Raw genomic sequence first — 21,026 nt, forward strand, 5'->3', positions numbered from 1 at the left:
TAATAAAATCATTCATTCATGTTACCTGCATCAATGGGTTTTACAGCTGTTCAATCTTCTAGTTGTACATTTAAAGTTCTGTGTGGTAAGAGAGAGATAATTGTTCCAGCTTTATTTTTAATAACCTGGTTGTCCTTGCCTGCATGCATACCAAGTTTCAAGTTCCCAGGCACTGTGGAACTTTACCCTAAGCATTTTGATGCCCCCTTGTATGAGAGCCCTGTAGGCGCAGAGTGGTAAGCTGCAATACTGCAGTCAAAAGTTCTGCTCACGACCTGAGTTCGATTCTGACGGAAGTCGGGTTCAGGTAGATGGCTCAAGGTTGACTCAGCCTTCCATCCTTCCAAGGTCGGTAAAATAAGTACCCAGCTTGCTGGGGGTAAAGGGAAGATGACTGGGGAAGGCAACGGCAAACAACCTCATAAACAAAGTCTGCCTAGTAAACGTCGGGATGTGACGTCACCGCATGGGTCAAGAATGACCCGGTGCTTTCACAGGGGACTTCCTTTACCTTTTTGTAAGAGGGACCATGCTCAGCATCTTCATATTTAGAACTTGTGATATCTGCTTCTTGGTTAATTTGGGGGTGTCCAGCCAGAATGTGTGTGTGTGTGTGTGTGTGTTTTACTTTTTCCACTCTCACCAAAGACCTATTCCATTGCCACAGTATTTTTTTCCAGCTCAAAAAAATAAAAAAGAGCCTTCCTCATTCTCTCTGCTCTCAGCTTCTGTAAATGGTTTAAAGCTGCATCCAGCCATTTCTGCCCTCTCTGAATCCAAGGCCATTGGGGCTTAGAGAAGGAAAGGAGGACATGATGACAATTTGGGGTGGGCAGACAAACAACGTCATGCATAATAATAATACTTAAAACTTCTGCACAGACTGTTGACAAAACAATCAGCTGAGTGATTCCTTCTGACCATCAATTACCAAGAAAGGGGCACACATGTCAGGGGGGAGGTGAATGTGGGGAGGACGTGGAGGCGGGAGGTGAAACGCGGAAGTCAAATTGGGTAGGGGGAGGCCGGGAGTGTGTCTGCAGACCTTTGTGTCTGGGGTGCGTTCGATAAACAGGAGGCAGGATACCAATTAGGTAGCATCTTTGCTGTTGAAAGCAAATGGACCCTGTCAGCTAAAATAAGGCAAAGGCTCCCTCCAGACAAGCCAAAAGGAGGCTCTGAATTCACTGTTGTGCTTTAAATATTTTGCCTAATTGCCTCTTCTTTCCCACCATCTGGCTTTGCACCTAATTAGCTCGAGCCACTGACCCAGGGTGGGGTGGGGAACGGTTACTCCTTAGTATGTTTACGGTGCCTATGCGTGAGTGGAGACTGGTCTGCGCCGGTTGAGCGTGCCCCTCTGCTTGAAATAGACTTGGCGTCCCATCTTTGCTATGTCACATCGATAGCGTGCGCTGAATTCGCAGTGTGAATGCTTACAACCCCAGATGATTTCTGCAGATGGCTGAAAACAGACATATGCCTTTCCCCACCACTTGGACCCAATCCAGTAAATGATCATGATAGCATTCCGTGACTGTCAGCATTCATTGCTGAACTTTTGAACGGCTAGAGCTGATTCACTTGTTATGAAGTCCACGTGTACGTAGGGTTGCCAACTTCCAGGTACTAGCTGGAGATCTCCTGCTATTACAACTGATCTCCAGCCGATAGAGGTCAGTTCCCCTGGAGAAATTGGCCGCTTTGGCAATTGGACTCTATGGCATTGAAGTCCCTCCCCTCCCCAAACCCTGCCCCCACACCTCCCGCCGGTGGTGAAGAGGAACCCAGCAACCCTACGTGTACCCCAAGTGGACTTTGTGCGAATGTGTTCTGGGGGTCCCCCGAACTCAGTTTCCAGGCACATACAGCCCTGATTGGGAGTTGTACCACAGTGTGTGGGTACAACAGCTCCCCCTCTCCCATGTCATTTTCCCAACCAGAAGCAGCCCCAGCACTGTTTCCCTTTTGAGGAAACTTGCTCGTACTGATGGCTACCTGTACGTTTCTCTGATGGTGCAAACAGTGACAACCCAGGGCCATTTCTACTTGGGAAAAAGGCACGGGAGGGAGAGACTGAAGCCCCCTCTTCTTGTGTGCCATGAGGGCCCATGGCTCAGTGGTAGAGCATCTGCTTGGCATGCAGAAGGTCCCAGGTTCAATCCCCGGCATCTCCAGTTAAAGGGGGCTAGGCAAGTAGGTGATGTGCAAGACCTCTGCCTGAGACCCTGGAGAGCCGCTGCCTGTCTGAGTAGACAATACTGACTTCGATAGACCAAGGGTCTGATTCAGAATAAGGCGGCTTCGTGTGTTCATGTGGGTTCCCAACATGGAACTCCAGGCACATATCTAGCCTCCAAATCCACATGGTGGCCCTATGTCCACCACATGGATGTTGTAACGTGCGAGTTGGCCCTTACAAAAGGGGATGGTCACTACTCGTATGTGAATATCAGTATTTTCCAAATTTGAGACCTATGCTGAATGATCTATACGGATGGTGGGGTATGTATGTATGTGGAGAGGGTTGGGATGGAGAACTTAGCCATCTGGAGGCGTTAATGGTATCAAGTACCATGTAGAGTTGTTCCAGATAATGTTTCCTCCATTAGCATGTAAAGGGGCAACAGTTCAATCTGTCCCAGTCCCATTCTATTTCCCATTAGGAATGGGTTGTTTGCTGCTGCTTTGTTGAGAAGAATTTTTTTGCTTATGTGCCAAAAAAAGAAAAAAGAAGAGTTGTTCAAAGCAGACTCTCTGCTTGTCTCTCCAAAATGGCTTCTTGATTGTACCGGGTAGATTTCTGGTCTCTTTGGATTTTCTGATCTCCTCTTTGCTGCTTGATGTGTTCCATAGTTGTTATTTGAGGGTTGGGGGAATGGTGGTAATTTTGCTGCATTATTATGCCATTTAGTACTACTTGTGATTTCTGTATTTGACTCTTTAGACTGTAAATTTAACATAAGCATTGTATACATTTGTTCCTTTGCAATTATTTCCGTATTGATTTTTTTTTATTATTAGTGGTAGTAGTGGACCCACTGTGTATATGTGTGCGTGAGAGAGAATTGTAATCTACGGCTTACTGCCTTTGTATTATAATGGAAGTGTGCTGTGCCTGCAGTGGCTTCCGCAGAGGAGCTGTGAATGTGGCCCAGGGGAGGGTCTTGTGGGTACTACTTGCTAATTTAGAAAATATGGGAGAAATGGAGCGCCTTAGCGGCTTCAAGACGTATTCTCTCCCTCTTTGAATCTGCTTGGTCCAGTTTTTTTCCCCCTTCCATCAGGAGCTAGCCTCGCTTTTCTTGCTTTTTCTTGGTCATATGGCATCTGGCAACCCAGTACTTAACTCAGCAGAGACCAGGTGACCTTTGATTAGGGTTGCCCACCTCCAGGTACTAGGTGGAAATCTCCAGCTATTAAAACTGATCTCCAGCCGATAGAGATCAGTTCACCTGGAGAAACTGGCCGCTTTGGCAATTGGACTCTATGGCATTGAAGTCCCTCCCCACCCTCCTCAGGCTCTACCCCAAAAATCTCCAGGTATTTCCCAACCCAGAGCTGGCGAGAAGAAGAAGAAGAGTTGGTTTTTATATTCCAACTTTCCCTACCACTTAAGGCAGAATCAAACCGGCTTACAATCACTTTCCCTTCCCCACCCCACAACAGACACCCTGTGAGGTAGGTGTGGCTGAGAGAGCATGACTTGCCCAAGGTCACCCCGCTGGCTTCGTGCGGAGGAGTGGGGAAACAAATCCAGTTCACCAGATGAGCCTCCGCTGCTCATGTGGAGGAGTGGGGAATCAAACCCGGTTCTCCAGATCAGACTCCATTGCTCCAAACCACCACTCTTAACCACTACACCACGCTGGCTCTCTACCGGCAGTGCTACCACTGGCAACCCTACCGTTGATCGCCGTTGAACGAAAACTCAGTCGGTTCCAAATTCAGCCCTTGTTAGCAACAGCCTCAGGACCAGACCTTCCTGTGGAGGCCAGGCTGAGACACAAGCCATGCCCTTACTGTGCCGTGGTGAAAGTCACTTTCCTAGAGTTGAGAGCCATGCGGCTCTGCCAAAATGTGTGCGTTGGCCCTACCTCTGAAAGAGTCTCGTGGTTGGCCCCAGCCAAATAGACTAACACACCTATGTTTCTGGAACAGTAAGGAAGTGGGCTCCACTATGGTGAATCGGGTTGCCAACCTCCAGGTAACAGCATAAAATCTCCTGCTATTATAACTGATCTCCAGCTGATAGAGATTAGTTCACCTGGAGAAAGTGGCTGCTTTGGCATTTTGGAAAAAGTCCCTCCTCTCCCCAGATCCCGCCCTCCTTAGGCTCTGCCCCAAAAACCTCTCACTGGTGGCGAAGAGGGACCTGGCAACCCTAATGGCGAAACGTCAGCTGAGCTGAAAAACTAGCATTAAATTACCCCACCCCACCCCCCATGAAGCTGCCATTTGTGGCTGACCTTGGTCACTGAGACTCAAGGTTTGCTATGCAGTCAAATAGTCTGAGGCATCCAACAAACAATAGAATAGGACTGGGATCACAAAAAATGTACACGCACACAAGCATCATACATGATATGTCATAAACCAGGAGTTCCCAACCTTTTTGAGCCTGTGGGCACTTTTGGAATTTGGACACAGCGTGGTGGCCGCCACCACAAAACGGCTGCCACAGGAGGCAGATGCAGCCACAACATGGCTGCTGCTTAGGGTTGCCAACCTCCAGATATTAGCTGGCGATCTTCCACTATTACAACTGATCTCCAGCCGACAGAGATGAGTTCCCCTGGAGAAAATGGCCGCTTTAGCCATTGGACTCTATGGCATTGAAGTCCCTCCCCAAACCCTGCCCTCTGCAGGCTCCACCCCAAAAACCTCCCGCTGGTGGCAAAGAGGGACCTGGCAACCCTACTGCTGCAGCTTACTTTCAGTCAAACCGGAAAATCCTTGTACTGTGGAGGCAGCTGCGGCCAAAACTGCATTTTAAAAAACCTGCTTAGTCAATCAAATCTCCAATGGCCAGTAGCCTCACCGGGCCCCACCCACTTTCTAAAAACACTTGCCAGGCACCAGGAAAGATGTTGGTGGTGATAGGGTTGCCAGGTCCCTCTTCGCCACAGGTGGGAGGTTTGGGGGACGGAGCCTGAGGAGGGCAGGGTTTGGGGAGGGGAGGGACTTACGTGCCATAGAGTCCAATGGCCAAAGCGGCCATTTTCCCCAGGTGAACGGATCTCTATCGGCTGGAGATCAGTTGTAATAGCAGGAGATCTCCAGCTAGTACTGTTGGATGTAAATATAATCTTACACATCCCACAGTACCTGGAGGTGGGCAACCCTATTTGGGGACCACTGCCATAAACAATGCAAGTAGTGAAATTACAAAGGTAGAATTCATGCTATAACTGCAATATAATACATACAATAAAATGTAGACAGGACTGTTATCCTGCTCCCTTTATAAAAGCGCCATTCCGTTATACATTCCATTATATTTTGTTTGTAAACATGGCCTTCTGAACAACTTTGTTTTACAGTTTGCAGAATGACTGAAGTGTGGGGGGCCTGCTTCACCTGGCTAAAGTGTGTAGCAAAGCAACTGGATATCACCAGTGATCAGCATAAACTCTTGAGAGGCTACGTTCCCCCCTCAGCTAATAGGATTATGGTTTTATGGCAGTACTTGGCCCAGTATCCCCCCCCCCCCCCGCCAGCTTTCAGGAAGGCTACTGAGTGGCTTATCCATTTTATTTATTTATTTGAAACATTTATTAGACACCTTTCTCCCTTGCGAAACTCAAGGCCTCTTATGATATAAATAAAACAATAATGAAAACACGATAAAATAATATAAATCAAACAACAAGTATAAAAACACATTAAAAGGTCACAATTTACAATTTAACGGAGTCATCTTCTCCATCATGGCAATATGAGAGCCCACAGAATGGATGACCAACCTTTTCTGCCAAGCAATTTCCGGTGTGTGTGTGTGTGTGTGTGTGTGTGTGTGTGTGTGTGTGTGTTTGCCTTCCTTTCTTACCTTGGCATCAAAGCCACTGCTGAAATGGGCAAGATGGCAGACCTTGTTGTAGTATATTATCTGAAGTGACAGTGGCCATTTATTCATGAAAGGTTTTGCATTGGATTTGTCACTCTATAGATGCACATTTCCCCCATCTGAATTCTCAAAACTCTGCACTGTTGAGTTTTGAGAATATGGATGGGGGAAAAGTGCATCTAAAGAGTGGTAAATCCAATGCAATACCTTCCATGAATAAATGGCCAGTGAGTTTGAGGGTCCCTCATAAATAGTGATTCTAGTGTGAGGGTCCCTCATAAGTAGCTATCCTGGTTTGAACGCACCCCCTACCACCAGTCTGGGGTTGGGGGTTCATTTATACAATGTTGTTTCCATGGTGAATTTTCCCAAAGTGTAATTGTGTGTGGGTATTTCCAGCATATGTAAGTTCTCCCTCTGCATACTTGGAAACCTCCTCTTCCATCCCACTTCCTGGAAAAGCGTAACAAATTGGGTTCAACCAGAGCCAAGCGTGCCGTAATACCTGACAAGTGTAAAAAATAATTGAAAGGACCTTTGCAAATATCCCTGCAGAAGATAGTTGGCCATGGTCTTTTTTTTTACTAGTCCAACCGACCACGTATAATAATGTGGAACGTCCTTTGGGGCACAACTGCAGAATTTTTTTCTTTAAAAAGAATTTGTTCTTTTGTCGTTCACTAAAACTCCCATATCTGCTTATCTGGAGGCAAATCTTCCATGTAGACAAACTTGCATAGAAGGTTTTTTCTTTTTGCCATGCCAAAATCCACCCCGGGAAAGCCTGTTGCGTGTGTGTGTGTGTGTGTGTTTGTGTATGCTGTGAAAGGATGGGAATTCAACTGAACCTCTCACACATAACCCAGATATGTTGCTTCAGACCTCTGGCCACAAATGACAAATGTGTGAGCATGTTAACTTTAAATTTTTTTACTTCTAGAATATTGATAGGCTTCAAACAGTGACCAGATGTCCATTTTCTCTGTCTTTACTTCGCCTTTGTGAAGCGGAGAGGTCATGTATTTGTATGAATTTCTCTCAGCCTAGGATTTTTTAAAAATATGTCAACCAATAGGAAACACAGATGGATCCAAATGCCCTTCCACTGACATTCCCTTTCCCCCCGCCCCTTCTCCTTGCAGTTTCCTGCTTCTTCAACTTCACCACCCCCTCTGGAATTGTTCTGTCGCCGAATTATCCCGAGGAATACGGCAGCAGCTTGCATTGCATCTGGCTGATCATCGCCAAGCCCGAAAGCCGGATCCACTTGGCGTTTAACGATTTCGACGTGGAGCCTCAGTTTGACTTCTTAGCGGTTAAAGACGGCGGGACCGCAGAGTCGCCTGTCCTGGGGACGTTCTCGGGAGGCCAGCTGCCTTCTTCTCTGACCAGCAGTGGCCACGTCGCCAGGCTGGAATTCCAGACTGACCATTCTACAGAGAAGCGAGGTTTCAATATCACATTTACCAGTAAGTGGGCAGAAACATTTATTGGGTGAGATCCCGTGGATGCATTATGCAAATGGCGGCACTTCCCCCCAGCATAAGAAATATTTCCTTGATGGAAAAGACTCACAAAGCCAAAGGAAGGCTCCTTGCACTGACTGGGGGAAAGCCCCAGACCTCTGGGTTGTTACCCGTTGCACGGATTGATCGTGAATATGGGTGCCAGCTCTGTTGGAAAATACCTGGAGGTTTTGGGGGTGGAGTCTGAGGAGGGCGGGGTTGGGGGAGGAGAGAGACTTCAAAGCCGAAGATAGGGTTGCCAACCTCCAGCTACTAGCTGGAGATCTCCTGCTATTACAACTGATCTCCAGTCGATTGAGATCAGTTCACCTGGAGAAAATGGCCATTTTGGCAATTGGACCCTATGGCATTGAAGTCCCTCCCCTCCCCAAACCCCACCCTCCTCAGGCTCAACCCTAAAAACCTCCCGCCAGTGGCGAAGAGGGACCTGGCAACCCTAGCCATAGAGTCCAATTGCAAAGCTGCCATTTTCTCCAGTGGAACTGATTTTCTATTGGCTGGAGATCACTTGTAATAGCAGGAGATCTCCAGCCACCAACTAGAGGGTGGCAATCCTAATAATGAAATGCTCTGTTTTGACCACAGTTTTTGAATACTTCAGGTCAGGTAATGTGTCATTGTTGAATTCTGGAATTACCCTGTTTTGACCTGCGTACCCCCCAAAAAAAACCTCGCAACATCTACCTGCAAGTGTGTAGGCAAGAAAAAGTTTGTACAGTAGGAGCAAGCTGAGCCCCAGCAGCACTTCCCTGCTTCAGGGGTTTGTCTTTCCCCCAGTTGGTGACTCCCTGGCTCCAGAAGGGGATGACAGGCATGCCCACCACTTTCTCCCATGTCCTTGGCTCCAGCTAGGGTTGCCAACCTCCAGGTACTAGCTGGCGATCTCCTGCTATTACAACTGATCTCCTGCCGATAGAGATCAGTTCCCCTGGAGAAAATGGCCACTTTGGCAACTGGACTCTATGGCATTGAAGTCCCTCCCCTGCCCAAACCCTGCCATCCTTAGGCTCCACCCAAGAAACCTGCCACTGATGATGAAGAGGGATCTGGCAACCCTAGGTGTGGGAGCTGACCTTTCCCTAGAAACGACACCCTTCTGATACAAAATGCTCTTCACAAAAATGTATATATTTGTTCATTCAAACTTTTGAATGGCATACTGGTACAGAAGCCTGGATGCTTTTGCTCATCCTCCCCACCCCCCACCCCTGTTGCCACCACCACCGGCATTAAAATGTGGAACAGCTTGTTTCTCTACACTGTGCCCGGCTGTTTCACAAAGTGACGGACAATTACACATTCTACATATTCAGTTCAATTGGCTTAATGCTGAACATCTGGTACAATATTGCTGGTACAATGATGCTTTTTTTTCTGTGCCCTTTTTGGGGTGTTGGAAGACCAACGCGTAACTATTTGGAAACCTGTTGCTTGGGATGTTTCTCTGTATCCATGAATATACCAAAACCCAAAACATCTACTGCGTCCCCATTAAGTGCCTGCCAATATTCTGGTTTGAACTAACATGCTGTGGACTGTACACATGCTGAGCCCCTGGGGATTCACCCTTGGGATAGTTTATTGTGGAAAAAGAAAGAATTCTCGACTTAATGACTTGGAACAAAATGAGTGAAGATTTTTTGGGGGATCCTTCTAAATCTGAGCCTTCTGTAGTGTGCGCAAATGGCGACTACCTTCAGCAGTTTGTTCTCACCCTCTCTCCTGTAATTTTCTAAGGAACACGATTACATTGGCTTGGCAGGAGTGATGAACGACCTTTGTTGTAACAGTGGTTAACACAGGTCTGCAAAATTAATGGTATTTCTGGTTGGCGACTACAAACCAGCTATTATTAAAAATAATTTGCCGTGCTGGATTAGGGGACAGGTTCATCAAAACTGGCTAACCTGTGGGGGTTTTTTTTGCCGCTGGCTTAAAGCCCGGTGTACAAGAGTATGGATGTGGAATTTGTTCACTGGGTTGGGAGAGCAGGGTTTATTCTGGGCCACAAAATGGATTGAGGGGTTATATCTAATTGCAACCTGGGCATTAGTCAGCAATGCAGTTGTAAATTTGACCAAAAAAAGCTGCTTTGGGAATGCATTAACAGAAGCACAATACAAACATACCTTGGAGATATTGCGGGTTAAGTTCCAGACCACTGCAATAAAGCAGATATCGCAATAAAGTGAGTCACATGACTTTTTTTGGTTTCCCGGTGCATATAAAAGTTATGTTTACACTATACTGTAGTCTAAGTGTGCAATAGCATTATTAGGGTTGCCAACCACGAGGTACTAGCTGGATATCTCCTGCTATTACAACTGATCTCCAGCCAATCGAGTTCACTTCACCTGGAGAAAATGGCTGCTTTGGCAATGGGACTCTACGGCATTGAAGTCCCTCCCCTCTCCAAACCCCGTCCTCCTCAAGATCCGCCCCCAAAACCTCCTGCCAGTGGCAAAGAGGGACCTGGCAACCCTAAGCATTATGTCTAAAATGTTCTGTAATAATAATGAAAAAGTTTGAAATATTGTGAGAATTACCAAAATGTGACACAGAGACACAAAGTGAGCACATGCTGTTGGAAAAATGGCGCCAATAGACTGGCTTGAAAGTGCAATATCTGCAGAGCACAATAAAACAAGGTATGCCTGTAGTCTGTGATATGTGAAAAATAACAGGATCTCCACTGACTGGTTAGTTTTTTAACCAAATAGGTATTGTCCAGCTTTTGGTACCTCAGTCTAAGAAGTTACCTAGGCAAAATAAGTAGTGCTACCATTTCTGGGCAGAGTGTACAAAAAGCCTACCTGGGAATCACTGAAAATGTTGATGCAGGGCAATGGACCAAAGTTATCCTCTGCCTCTCACCACCACTTGGTGTTCTGTTGTCAGCGGGCAGTTAATTACAACATTGTCTGTACAAGTTGCCAACTTTGAAAGAATCCTTCCACATCCCCCCTAAATTTCAAGCTGGATTTGGGGTCCTGCTTGGGTGAAACATCCCCCCCAAAAGTGATTTTTGGAGGGGAGGCAGCTGTTACGAGAGAGAAATAAAAAGCTGTTAGTGTCGGAATGCTTCAGAAATTCTCTTCATTTGAATTCCTTCCTGGATGTTAGAGCAACATATCATCTGGCATTAGGGTTGCCAGGTCCCTCTTTGGTTTTTGGAGCAGAGCCTGGGGAGGGCAGAGTTTGGTGAGAAGAGGGACTTCAATGCCGTAGAGTTCAATTGCCAAAGCGGCCATTTTCTCCAGGTGAATTTGATCACTATCGGCTGGAGATCAGTTGCAACAGCGGGACATCTCCAGCTAGTACCTGGAGGTTGGCAACCCTATCTGCCATGGTTTCCCAAAATGGAATTCTCCATTGTTCCTTCTTTTTTCTGCCATTTCCAAATGGGACACAGAATGCTGCGCATGTGCAATCCACCACAGGTTCCAGTTCCTTCGGCAGTGTCGGTAGGGGTAACACCGAAGCAACAGAAAGCTGTGCTAAATTGTGCTCGCTCCGTTTCTGAAATTACTTTTAGACAGCCTCCTAGTTAAACCAAGATTCGGGAGATGGATCACAGGACCTAGTGAAAGTTCTGAACAAGGAAGAAACGGAAGGGAAGAAATGATTTCATCTCTAAGTGTTGGGTTTTAAGGAAACTGCTTTCGTACATTGACCATCTTTCACTTTCCTCCAGCTTTCAGGCACAACGAGTGCCCTGATCCGGGTGTGCCCGTCAATGGGAAACGGTTTGGCAGCAGTCTTCAGCTCGGGAGCTCGGTGTCTTTCCTGTGTGACGAGGGATTCATAAGGACATACGGCTCAGAAACTGTTACCTGTGTCTTGAAGGAAGGCAACGTGGTCTGGGACAATGCTGTGCTGAGATGTGAAGGTAATCTGCCAAGTTGACTCGTCATCATCTTTGTTGTGGAAAGGAAGAGGGGGGGAAGGGCTACCGCTCAATGACGGAGCACAAGCTTGGCATGCAGAATGTTCCCAGTTCGATCCCTGGCATCTCCAACTGCTAGGTCAGTAGACGTTGTTAAAGGTGAAGAATAAGCTTGGAATAAGGGGATAAGGGAGAGCAAATAAGTAAGACAAGCTTTCACAATTCCCAAAGAGTTTATCTTCTGAGACAAAGTGAGAAGCCAAGGAGGATTCTGAAACAGGAACAAGAATGACAACTGGTGAGACCTATATTCAATCTACTAGTTTTCAGAATATTAGAAGTGAGGATTCAGTTAGCAGTAAAATGTGAAACAATTGCAAAATCAGTTCAGTTCAGTTTATTTCAGTTTCATGCCAATAACCATAATAGACAAATCAGATAACATAAACAAAACACCGTCTTATATAGAGCTGACCCTTTTCAATCAAGCTATAAATGTAAATGTTGACACTGATCTTTCCATATGTACCCAAATACAAATTTGACACTACGGAATTGGATGACTCTCCAGAAAGTATAGAAATCCAGAGCACCAACAAATGCTTCTGCATACTGAATTTGGAACCACAGAGAAAATTTTTCTGGTGAGCAAAAACTAAGAAGCTGGCCCTTTCCGCTGTCTGGCAGTCTAATTAGTCACAAATGAAAACGGAAGTAAAATTCACAAGAAGCTTCACCTAGCCTAGATGTTCATTGAGAAAGAAAATAATAGGTGTCGATGTGCTGAGCCTGTTCTTAATTTGGCAATTAAGAATCCAGAATCGGAATGAGTATAAGTGAGTCCCTAATTATAAAGAGTTAAAAATTCCCAGCCATTCTTATCTCTGTAGTCCGACCCATTCCCTCCATTCTCCGTTGGGTTCATGCTGTTACGTCTTATTATGCTGAATCCAATCCTTGGTCTGTTCAAGATCAGTCTTGTCTGCTCACACAGGCAGCTGTATTCCAGGTTCTCATGTAGTCTTTCATATCACCTACTACCTGAACCAGTTTAATTGGAGATGCTGGGGACTGAACCTGAGACTGCGTGCACAACTTTATTTATTGGTTATTTATTTATTTCACAGAGTCCCAAAGCATAAGCAGATGCTTACCACTGAACCACAGCTCCTCTTGTTTTCCTTCAGTGGGAAAGTTCTCTTGCTTTGTGGCAATACATCCAAATCACTTCTGACAGGAACTCTTCCCAGAAAACACCATTCTCGTCCAATTAGTTCATGTTTTGGCATGGAATTTTATAAGTGTGTGTGTGTGTGTTTTTGTATATACTTTGTTGTCTCGCATTTGTTGGAGGGGGGTTACACGTTGGATTCAGATTTAATTATATAATCATTATGGAAGTACGGACACCAGCATGGACCAAAAACATATACAATATATAATGAAATGTGCATTGTGTGGGTATCTGGGCACATGAAGGTCCTAGAAATCCACAGTGGACCATCCGAAGGGTGCAGAATGGAACGCACATGGAATGGGATGAGTAACCTTCATCCAATTCTAAATTTTAAAGGTTTCAGTTCCCAGCTCCCTCAGCCTTTCCTCATAAGGCTTGGTCTCCAGGCCCCTGTGGGTCTATGTAGTCTGGTCCTGTCTACTTAAGAACATAAGAAAGGCCCTGCTGGATCAGACCAAGGCCCATCAAGTCCAGCAGTCTGTTCACACAGTGGCCAACCAGGTGCCTCTAGGAAGCCACTAACAAGACGACTGCAGCAGCGCCATCCTGCCTGTGTTCCAATGCACCCGAAATAATAGGCATGCTCCTCTGATACTAGAGAGAATAGGTATGCAGCATGACTAGTATCCATTCTAACTAACAGCCATGAATACCCCTACTTCTACCAATAAAACCTCCCCAATGTTTCGGGCTGAGAGTGGTCTTTTAGTACCCTTCTTAAGCAGAGATAGCTGGAACCTCCTGCTTGCAGCGTGTATGTTCTACCTCTGAAACATTGCAGCACAGCTCTGTGTCTGTGCATTCTTTGCCTTGCTGCGTCAGTAAGTGAGTAAACTCCTCCTGTTCTTTTCTGTCTGTGCCCAGAGCCATGTGAAATGTAGTGTTTTGTTTCATCTTTTGCACTAAGTTAAGGACTCTTTCTCATGGACTCTTTCTTCTCCACCCACCTTTTCTGCTCAGGGGACAGAACTAGTACCACTCTCCTCCCTACGGGCTGGATCCAGACTAAACATTTCCGCTGGAACAGGATTCTGGGGGTGGGGGATTGGGCTGCCTCAGCAGGGGGGAGGGGGAGAACTGCGCTGTGTTGGCAGAAGTCCTTGTGTCCATGGAAACATCTAGTTTGGATTTCCTCTTAAATGTTTGTACTTGCTGTCAAGCATCTCAGGGTAAACAGTGGCAAATTACTGCTGAGAATCAAACTCGTGTTCCTTGCGGTCACACAGAAGTGTCATCTTAAAGATCGGAGGGAGCTCTTTTCAGCTTGAAATTTTGGCGTGGGGAGAAGAGGTCCCTCCCCTCCCACAAACCCCACCCTCCTCAGGACCCACCCCTGAAATCTCCAGGAATTTTGAACCCAAAGTTGGTAGCTAGGGTTGCCAACCTCCAGGTACTAGCTGAAGATCTCCCGCTATTACAACTGATCTCCAGCTGATAGAGATCAGTTCCCTGGCTGCTATGGCACTGAAGTTCCTTCCTCGCCAAACCCCATCCTCCTGAGGCTCCACCCCAAAAATCTCCAGGTATTTCCCTCCCCAGAGCTGGAAACCCTATTGGTAGCCATTGCTGCTGCTCTGGTTATGTATGGAAGAGTGCTGGCTGTTTCAGACATAGGGTTGCCAGATCCCTCTTCGCCACCCGCGGGAGGTTTTTGGGGCGGAGCCTGAGGAGGGCGGGGTTTGGGGAAGGGAGGGACTTCAATGCCATAGAGTCCAATGGCCAAAGAGGCCATTTTCTCCTGGTGAACTGATCTCGTCCGGCTGGCGATCAGTTGTAATAGCAGGAGATCTCCAGCTAGTACCTGGAGGTTGGCAACCCTATTCAGACACTTCGAGGAAGCGGTGTGTGCTGCTCAAAAACGTGCCATTCATGCCAGTGCTCACTTATTCCATAAAAGGAATCATCGGGACGATTTTGGATCCTGTCTGTTCGGAAGAGCATAGGTAACTGCTCTTACAAGAATTTGCTCGAGGGATGAGCCTGCAGCTGCACTGTTGCCTTGTAACATATCTGAAACGCCCGGGTTCCAGCGTACTGGAGTTTGATGTCTTGTCTTCTGTCGCTCTGCATCATACGCTTCGGACTGAGCCAGACGAAAGAGGGAGCGAAGTTAAAGTGGCAGCGAATTAAGCCTCTGATAGAACAGATTGTGGGTTATTTCCCCCCCCCCCAAAGCCACTCCGAGAGCTTTCAAGTTTTTTGTGTGTGGAGGGAAACAGAAAGTGAAATGAAAGGAAGTCGTTAGGAATTTTAAAAAAGGCTTCTGCTGGCTTTCTGTTCTCTGAAAGTGATGCCAGCGAGCCAGTATCCTTGCATTACAGATGGGATGAAGTCTTGAAAAGTAATTCTGTTAATTGGCTGTCAGTGTCTTTAATGCCAGTGTCTTTAATGCAAATAATGCTATCACAAGGGCGGGGAAGAGTGGGTTTTTAATCCCTTCTGCGTTGGGCCTTTTTTTTTTTGTTGTTGAACCCCTCATGTTGGTGAAAAAAAATCATCTAACAATATAATGAGATTATTAGCTGGCCCTTTGTGGGATCCCAAAATCTGCTCCCTTGAGTCGGACTGTCTAATAATAGGCCTGTTCCTATTGAGTGGAGGAGAAAATAGTAAGGCGCCCGTGTAGCGTTGCCAACCTCCTGGAGATCTCCCAAAATTACAACTGATCTCCACACTAAAGAGATCAGTTCCCCTGGAGGAAATGGCTGCTGTGGAGAGTGGGCTCTCACCTGGAGGTCTCACCTAGTCCTATGTCTTGGCTACACATAGGGTTGCCAACTTCCAGGTACTAGCTGGAGATCTCCTGCTCTTACAACTGATCTCCAGCCGACAGAGATCAGTTCCCCTGGAGAAAATGGCTGCTTTGGCTTTGGACTCTATGGCATTGAAGTTCCTCCCCAAGCCCCGCCCTCCTCAGGCTCTGCCCAAAAAACCTCCCGCGGGTGGCAGAGAGGGATCTGGCAACCCTAGCTACATACCAAGCTGTTCAACCAAGCCTTGCCTGTTTCCTTGCTCAGCTGCCTTGCCTGGGCTGGGCTTGCTTACAAGGGGTTTCTTTTCTCTTCAGGCAGTTCTTATTCAATAATAGGAACTGCAGGATATTTTCTTCATTGGTGACAGTTTGCTGTTTTCCTTCCTTCCTTCCTTCCTTCCTTCCTTCCTTCCTTCCTTCCTTCCTTCCTTCCTTCCTTCCTTCCTTCCTTCCTTCCTTCCTTGTCTTTTTGTAATTGTAATGGTTTAATTTTGCTTATACATCTCGCTTTCCTTTCAAGCACTGGGGAAGAAATAAATAAATAATATCATTATTATTATTTTTACCAAAAAACCCTGCTTTTCATCTTTGGGAAGCTTTGATAACCCTGCTACTATTAACATGTACTCCTTTATCGCCCATCTTCCTGGCTTGTCTTTGACTTGCCCTCCAGTGAGAGCTCAATTAAATAGGAGTCCTAATTAGCTTCCCTTTTTAATTAAATAAGGGAAGGGGGAAGTCTGTCTAGAATATTTAGAGTGCTGTTTGACATTTAAAAAAAGTAGAACAGGCCTAGCGAGTTGCTTGGGACACAAAGGAGAAATGGGAAAGAGTCGATGATAAAAATTTAATGGGGGAAAAAGTTGAAATGAATGGAGGGGCATTTCTGGAGTCAAATCATCTGGGAAAGTCTAGGGCCATTTGTGCAAGGTCAATTTTTATGCTCGCTCAAAGCTCTTTTTAAAAATGTGACCTTTAAAATGCCTGTTCACGGTCCCAACAAGCTTGCCAAGCCCCGTAGCTCCACCAGCGGGAGCTTTCTGGAGCTGTGGCACGGGATGCGGTCACTCCGCGCGACGCGGGCGCTCTAGCGATCTTGGCTAAAACTCTGTGGTTTCCATACAGTTTTCTCCAAGATTGCCAGAGTGTCCATGTCACTTTCGAGTAAACGAGCGTGTGCACGGAGTGCCCGCCGGCCATCAGGTGGTGGGATTTTACCTGCCACCACCAGGCACTTGGCAACCCTAGTCCCAACACAAAAGGATAAATTCCACCCCCACCCACACTTGCCTGCTCCTTCGTTCCTTCCATTAGCCACTAACGCACGGCTGTCTTTTGCATGGTTCCTTGAGGGGATTATTCAGCGTGGGGGCAGAGCAAACACAAAAGGTCGCGTCAAAGGGGCGCTTAAGAAATGTGAAATAGGTTTGTGCCGACTTCGCAGTAACTTCCTGAGTGACAGTTCAGTGTGAAAAACTAAAAAAAAATATGCGGGGCACTTCCGCCTGGAACGCGATGCTAATTACCAAGCATAAATGGCCTAGAAGAAGCCAAAAATGCTTCAATGAAACCCATGAAATGTCTTAGAGATGATCTGCAAATCCATAGCTCATCATCTAATTTTATTCTATTTATTTATATATTGATTTTCTCTGTAAACTCTTAAGTGGTTTACAACGTTCTTTCCTTCTGCATTTTATCCTCACAAGAACCCTGTCAGGTAGGACAGGCTGAGACAGTGTGAGACAGTGTGATTGGTTCAAGATCATCCAGCATCCTTCCATGGCAGGGTGGGAATTCAAACCTGGGTCTCCCAGATCCTAGTCTGACCCTCAAACCATTACACTAGAAGAAAAAGAAGAGTTGGTTTTTATATGCCAACTTTCTCTACCACTTAAGGAAGAATCAAACCAGCTTACAATCCCCTTGCCTTCCCCTCCCCACAACAGACACCCTGTGAGGTAGGTGGGGCTGAGAGAGTGTGACCAGCCTAAGGTCACCCAACTAGCTTTGTGTGTAGGAGTGGGGAAACAAATCCAGTTCACCAGGTTAGCCTGTACCGCTCATGTGGAGGAGGGGGGGGGAATCAAACCCGGTTCTGCAGATCAGAGTCCACCGCTCCAAACCACCGCTCTTAACCAGTACACCACTACACTACTCTGGCTGAGGCACAAAATTCAGAGCAAATTTGTGTTGTTTCCTTCTGCTCCCTCAGGAACAATTATGCAAGACGTCAATCAGGTTTCAAGAAACATTATAGTGAAAAGTCTCAGCTAGGGTTTCAGAAGTCCCTCAATAAGAGATTACCGCTCATCAGGCCAAAGCCTGACCCGTCACAACCTCACATTGCTTTGTGTTAGTGGCAAAGGTGGAGTTTCCTTTTGTAGGCTGAAGTTACAGCAACAGTGGCCTGTGGCAGAGCCCTGTGCATTCGTTGCAAGCCGCTGGACTCAGAGGTTCTAGACACAGTACATTTCCCTGGCATGACTGAGTGCATCAGGGCTAGGGTTGCGAGGTTTGGGGAGGGGAGGGACTTCAGTGCCATAAAGTCCAATGGCCAAAGCGGCCATTTTCTTCAGGTGAACTGATCGCTATCGGATGGAGATCAGTTGTAATAGCAGGAGATCTCCAGCTAGTACCTGGAGGTTGGCAACCCTAATCAGGGCTGATAAGCACACAATATTACTCCCCTTAAGGCTTGCAATTTCTGGTGTCTTTGTTGCCCATGCATAACCAGTAGATAAACTCATGAGCATTCACACACAAGAAGGCACGATAGCCGTTAAAACTTTAAAAAACAAATCAGATTTCTGGCTTTTAATTACAATATTCAATGTCTTGTCTCTTCATAGTCAGAATATATGCACATGTGTGCATGGTAAAGACATCTTTTCTTTTTTAAAAAAAAGCTAAGATTTCTGACTCCGAATAAATACATATTGCAAAGTTTCCATAATAACTTTTGAGGGTCCTGAAGGAAGGGGGGGGAGTGTTTCGTGTGAATTGATGAGATGTTTAACATTTTCAGGAGGAAATGCCATCTTCAGTATTTTCTGTTTTGTCTTTGTGTGTTAAGTACCATCAAGACAAAGCTGTCTTTGGCAACCCCACAGGGTTTTCGAGACAATTAAGCAGAGGTGGTTTGCCGTTGCCTTCCTCTGCAGAGTCTTCCTTGGTGGTATCCCATCCAAGTATCGACCCTGCTTAGCTTCCAAGAACTGACAAGATTGGGCTATACTATTACCATTCCACGTCCCCATTTTCTTTATTAAAGAATAAATAATTAAGTGCCGTCAAGTCACAACCAACATGGTGACCCCCTCATGGGGTTTTCAAGGTAAGAGATGAACAGAACTAGTTTGCCGTTGCTTACCTCTGCATAACAACCTAGGCCTTCCTTGGTGGTCTCCCATCCAAGCACTTACTGCAATTGACACTGCTTAGCTTTAAAACTCTGATAAGAGGAGGCTAGTTTGGGCTACTAGGGCTACTTTCATAGGAGAATAAATTCTCCTCAACAGGAACCCCGATCCAATATTCCTTCAAAAACTGTAACAAGTTCAAGGCCCAACAGTGATGTGGAAGTTCTAAATTTAAAAGGCGTTGTGGGTTGGATTAAGACCAAATTTTCCAGTGGCAGTAAGGAACTTTCCTGCCTCCCCCCACCCACTGATCTCCAAACAATGCTGCTCTTGGGGGATGGGGGCCCCTGAAGGATGATATGGGGGGTCTCCAGGAGGAAGGAGTAACCAGTGGAATCAATTTAGTCTGGATCCAACAAAGCCTGCGTTCTTTATAACCAGTTTCATCAGGAGTCTCAAGATTGGCAGGGGCTTTTTTGTTTGGTTGGTTTTTTTGTCTTCTTAAATACTGATCAGTGGTCAAAGCTTTTGATAGGACACCCGGAACTGTATGGAAATGTATCTTCTGGCCATAATGCAATAGTTTGGGCTGAAAAATCAACCCTGTTGAAAGTGTGGTTGAACTCCAGTGATAATCTAGTCTACCTCCTAGCGCCTTGGGTCCTGCAGATTAATGTTTGGACGTTGACATGGTAGTAAATCAATGTAAGAGAAACCTCCTAGGTTGTAATAAATATTTGTTTGTTTAAAACATGTATGCACCCATCTTTCCAGTTTAGAGATGGTTATTTAAAGCCGGTGCACTGATCAGTCATTAATTTTAAAATCAAAAGCAGCACCGTGGTACAAGTTAATTAAAAATGACCACTTTAGAACTCCCTATTTAGCCAGTATCGCAAATTACAATCTTAAAGCATCCTTCACATCATTACGGTTCCAAACTATGCCAACAGTTTTATTGATCGGGCGCTACTCTCAGAAACCAAGGGATCAATGTATGTGTATTTGTGGATCCTCAGCTCTGGAAGTCTTGCCTCACTACATCCTTTTTTGCCCGTTGTATGTAGGCCCCAGGGCTAAATTTTTGGCTGGAATATTATCCAGTATCAATACACACTAGGATGCAGAGAAAATTATATTTCTGCTATCTGATTTTGATGCATACGCATCACATAGAGTTTCTTTGTTTGCTCTTGCAGCAAAGAAAATAAGGTCCAACATGGTTTCGGAAGGAGCAGCTACCTATCTTTTAAATTGAAATGTTTTAGTATATTGCATTTTCTATTTAATATTTTACTTGCAAATCCATTGTATTTGTATTATTATTTATTTGTTTTAATAAACTGTGATGGCCAATTGCTATATACAATAAAATTTTCATTCATTCACCCATCTTTCTTCCAGCACTGCTGGAACCCAAGGCAAATAACAACATACTCATTAAATATGATTTTAAAAAATATCCTAAAAATGTCTTTAAACCATAAATGACAAGCAGGACCATAACACTAGGAGAGTCAAAGAGATAAACTGCCTGATGCTCTCCTGTGCAATATAGTCTTGTGACCTGCCTACAGGTAAGCAAGATAGACACCTGCCTCAACTCCCCTGGGAGGTCATTCCAGAACAGAGGGGTGGTAACTGGAAAAGCCTGGGTCTGGACAGCAATAGAATACGTACTGGCTAGAGACAACCAAAATATCTGGATAGACTGAGCCAGGGGATATACTGGGAGAGACTGTAAAGTAAAAAATTCTTCTGTTAATGTGTTGTGTGAATGAAAGAAGCCTACGTTGTTGGGGGAGTTTTGTGTGGGTTTTTTTGGGCACTGATCTTTTGGCATAACACTCTTGTGTGTTCTCTCTCTCTCTCTCTCTCTCTCTTCCCAAAACTGCCAGCTCCATGTGGTGGCCATCTGACCTCTCCAAGTGGAATGATCCTGTCTCCAGGCTGGCCGGGTTTCTACAAAGACTCTTTGAACTGTGCATGGGTCATAGAAGCTCAGCCAGGATATCCCATAAAAATTACATTTGACAGGTGACCGTTTTTGACTCCCTCAAAATAGATTTTGACCAAAAATAGCATGGTTTTGCTTTAATAAATACTTGGCAAAACTTCAGGTAGCTTATGGTGAAGGTTTAGTGGTCCAAACGTTAACTTTCTACATTTATCTTTTTTTATTGGTTGAGAGTTAGT

General features: G+C 45.6%; 1 protein-coding gene across 1 annotated transcript in view; it reads left to right on the forward strand.

Moving 5' to 3' along the window:
- CSMD2 (CUB and Sushi multiple domains 2) overlaps positions 1-21,026 on the forward strand; it is a 690,555-nt gene that overhangs the window by 455,691 nt on the left and 213,838 nt on the right. Inside the window, exons 14-16 of the mRNA XM_056846155.1 lie at positions 7,210-7,536; positions 11,288-11,482; positions 20,729-20,867. Of these exons, the coding sequence (XP_056702133.1) occupies positions 7,210-7,536; positions 11,288-11,482; positions 20,729-20,867 (661 nt within the window). The remainder of the gene's footprint in view (positions 1-7,209; positions 7,537-11,287; positions 11,483-20,728; positions 20,868-21,026) is intronic.

The sequence above is a fragment of the Euleptes europaea genome, chromosome 3 (assembly GCF_029931775.1).
Source record: "Euleptes europaea isolate rEulEur1 chromosome 3, rEulEur1.hap1, whole genome shotgun sequence".
Taxonomy (NCBI): domain Eukaryota; kingdom Metazoa; phylum Chordata; class Lepidosauria; order Squamata; family Sphaerodactylidae; genus Euleptes; species Euleptes europaea.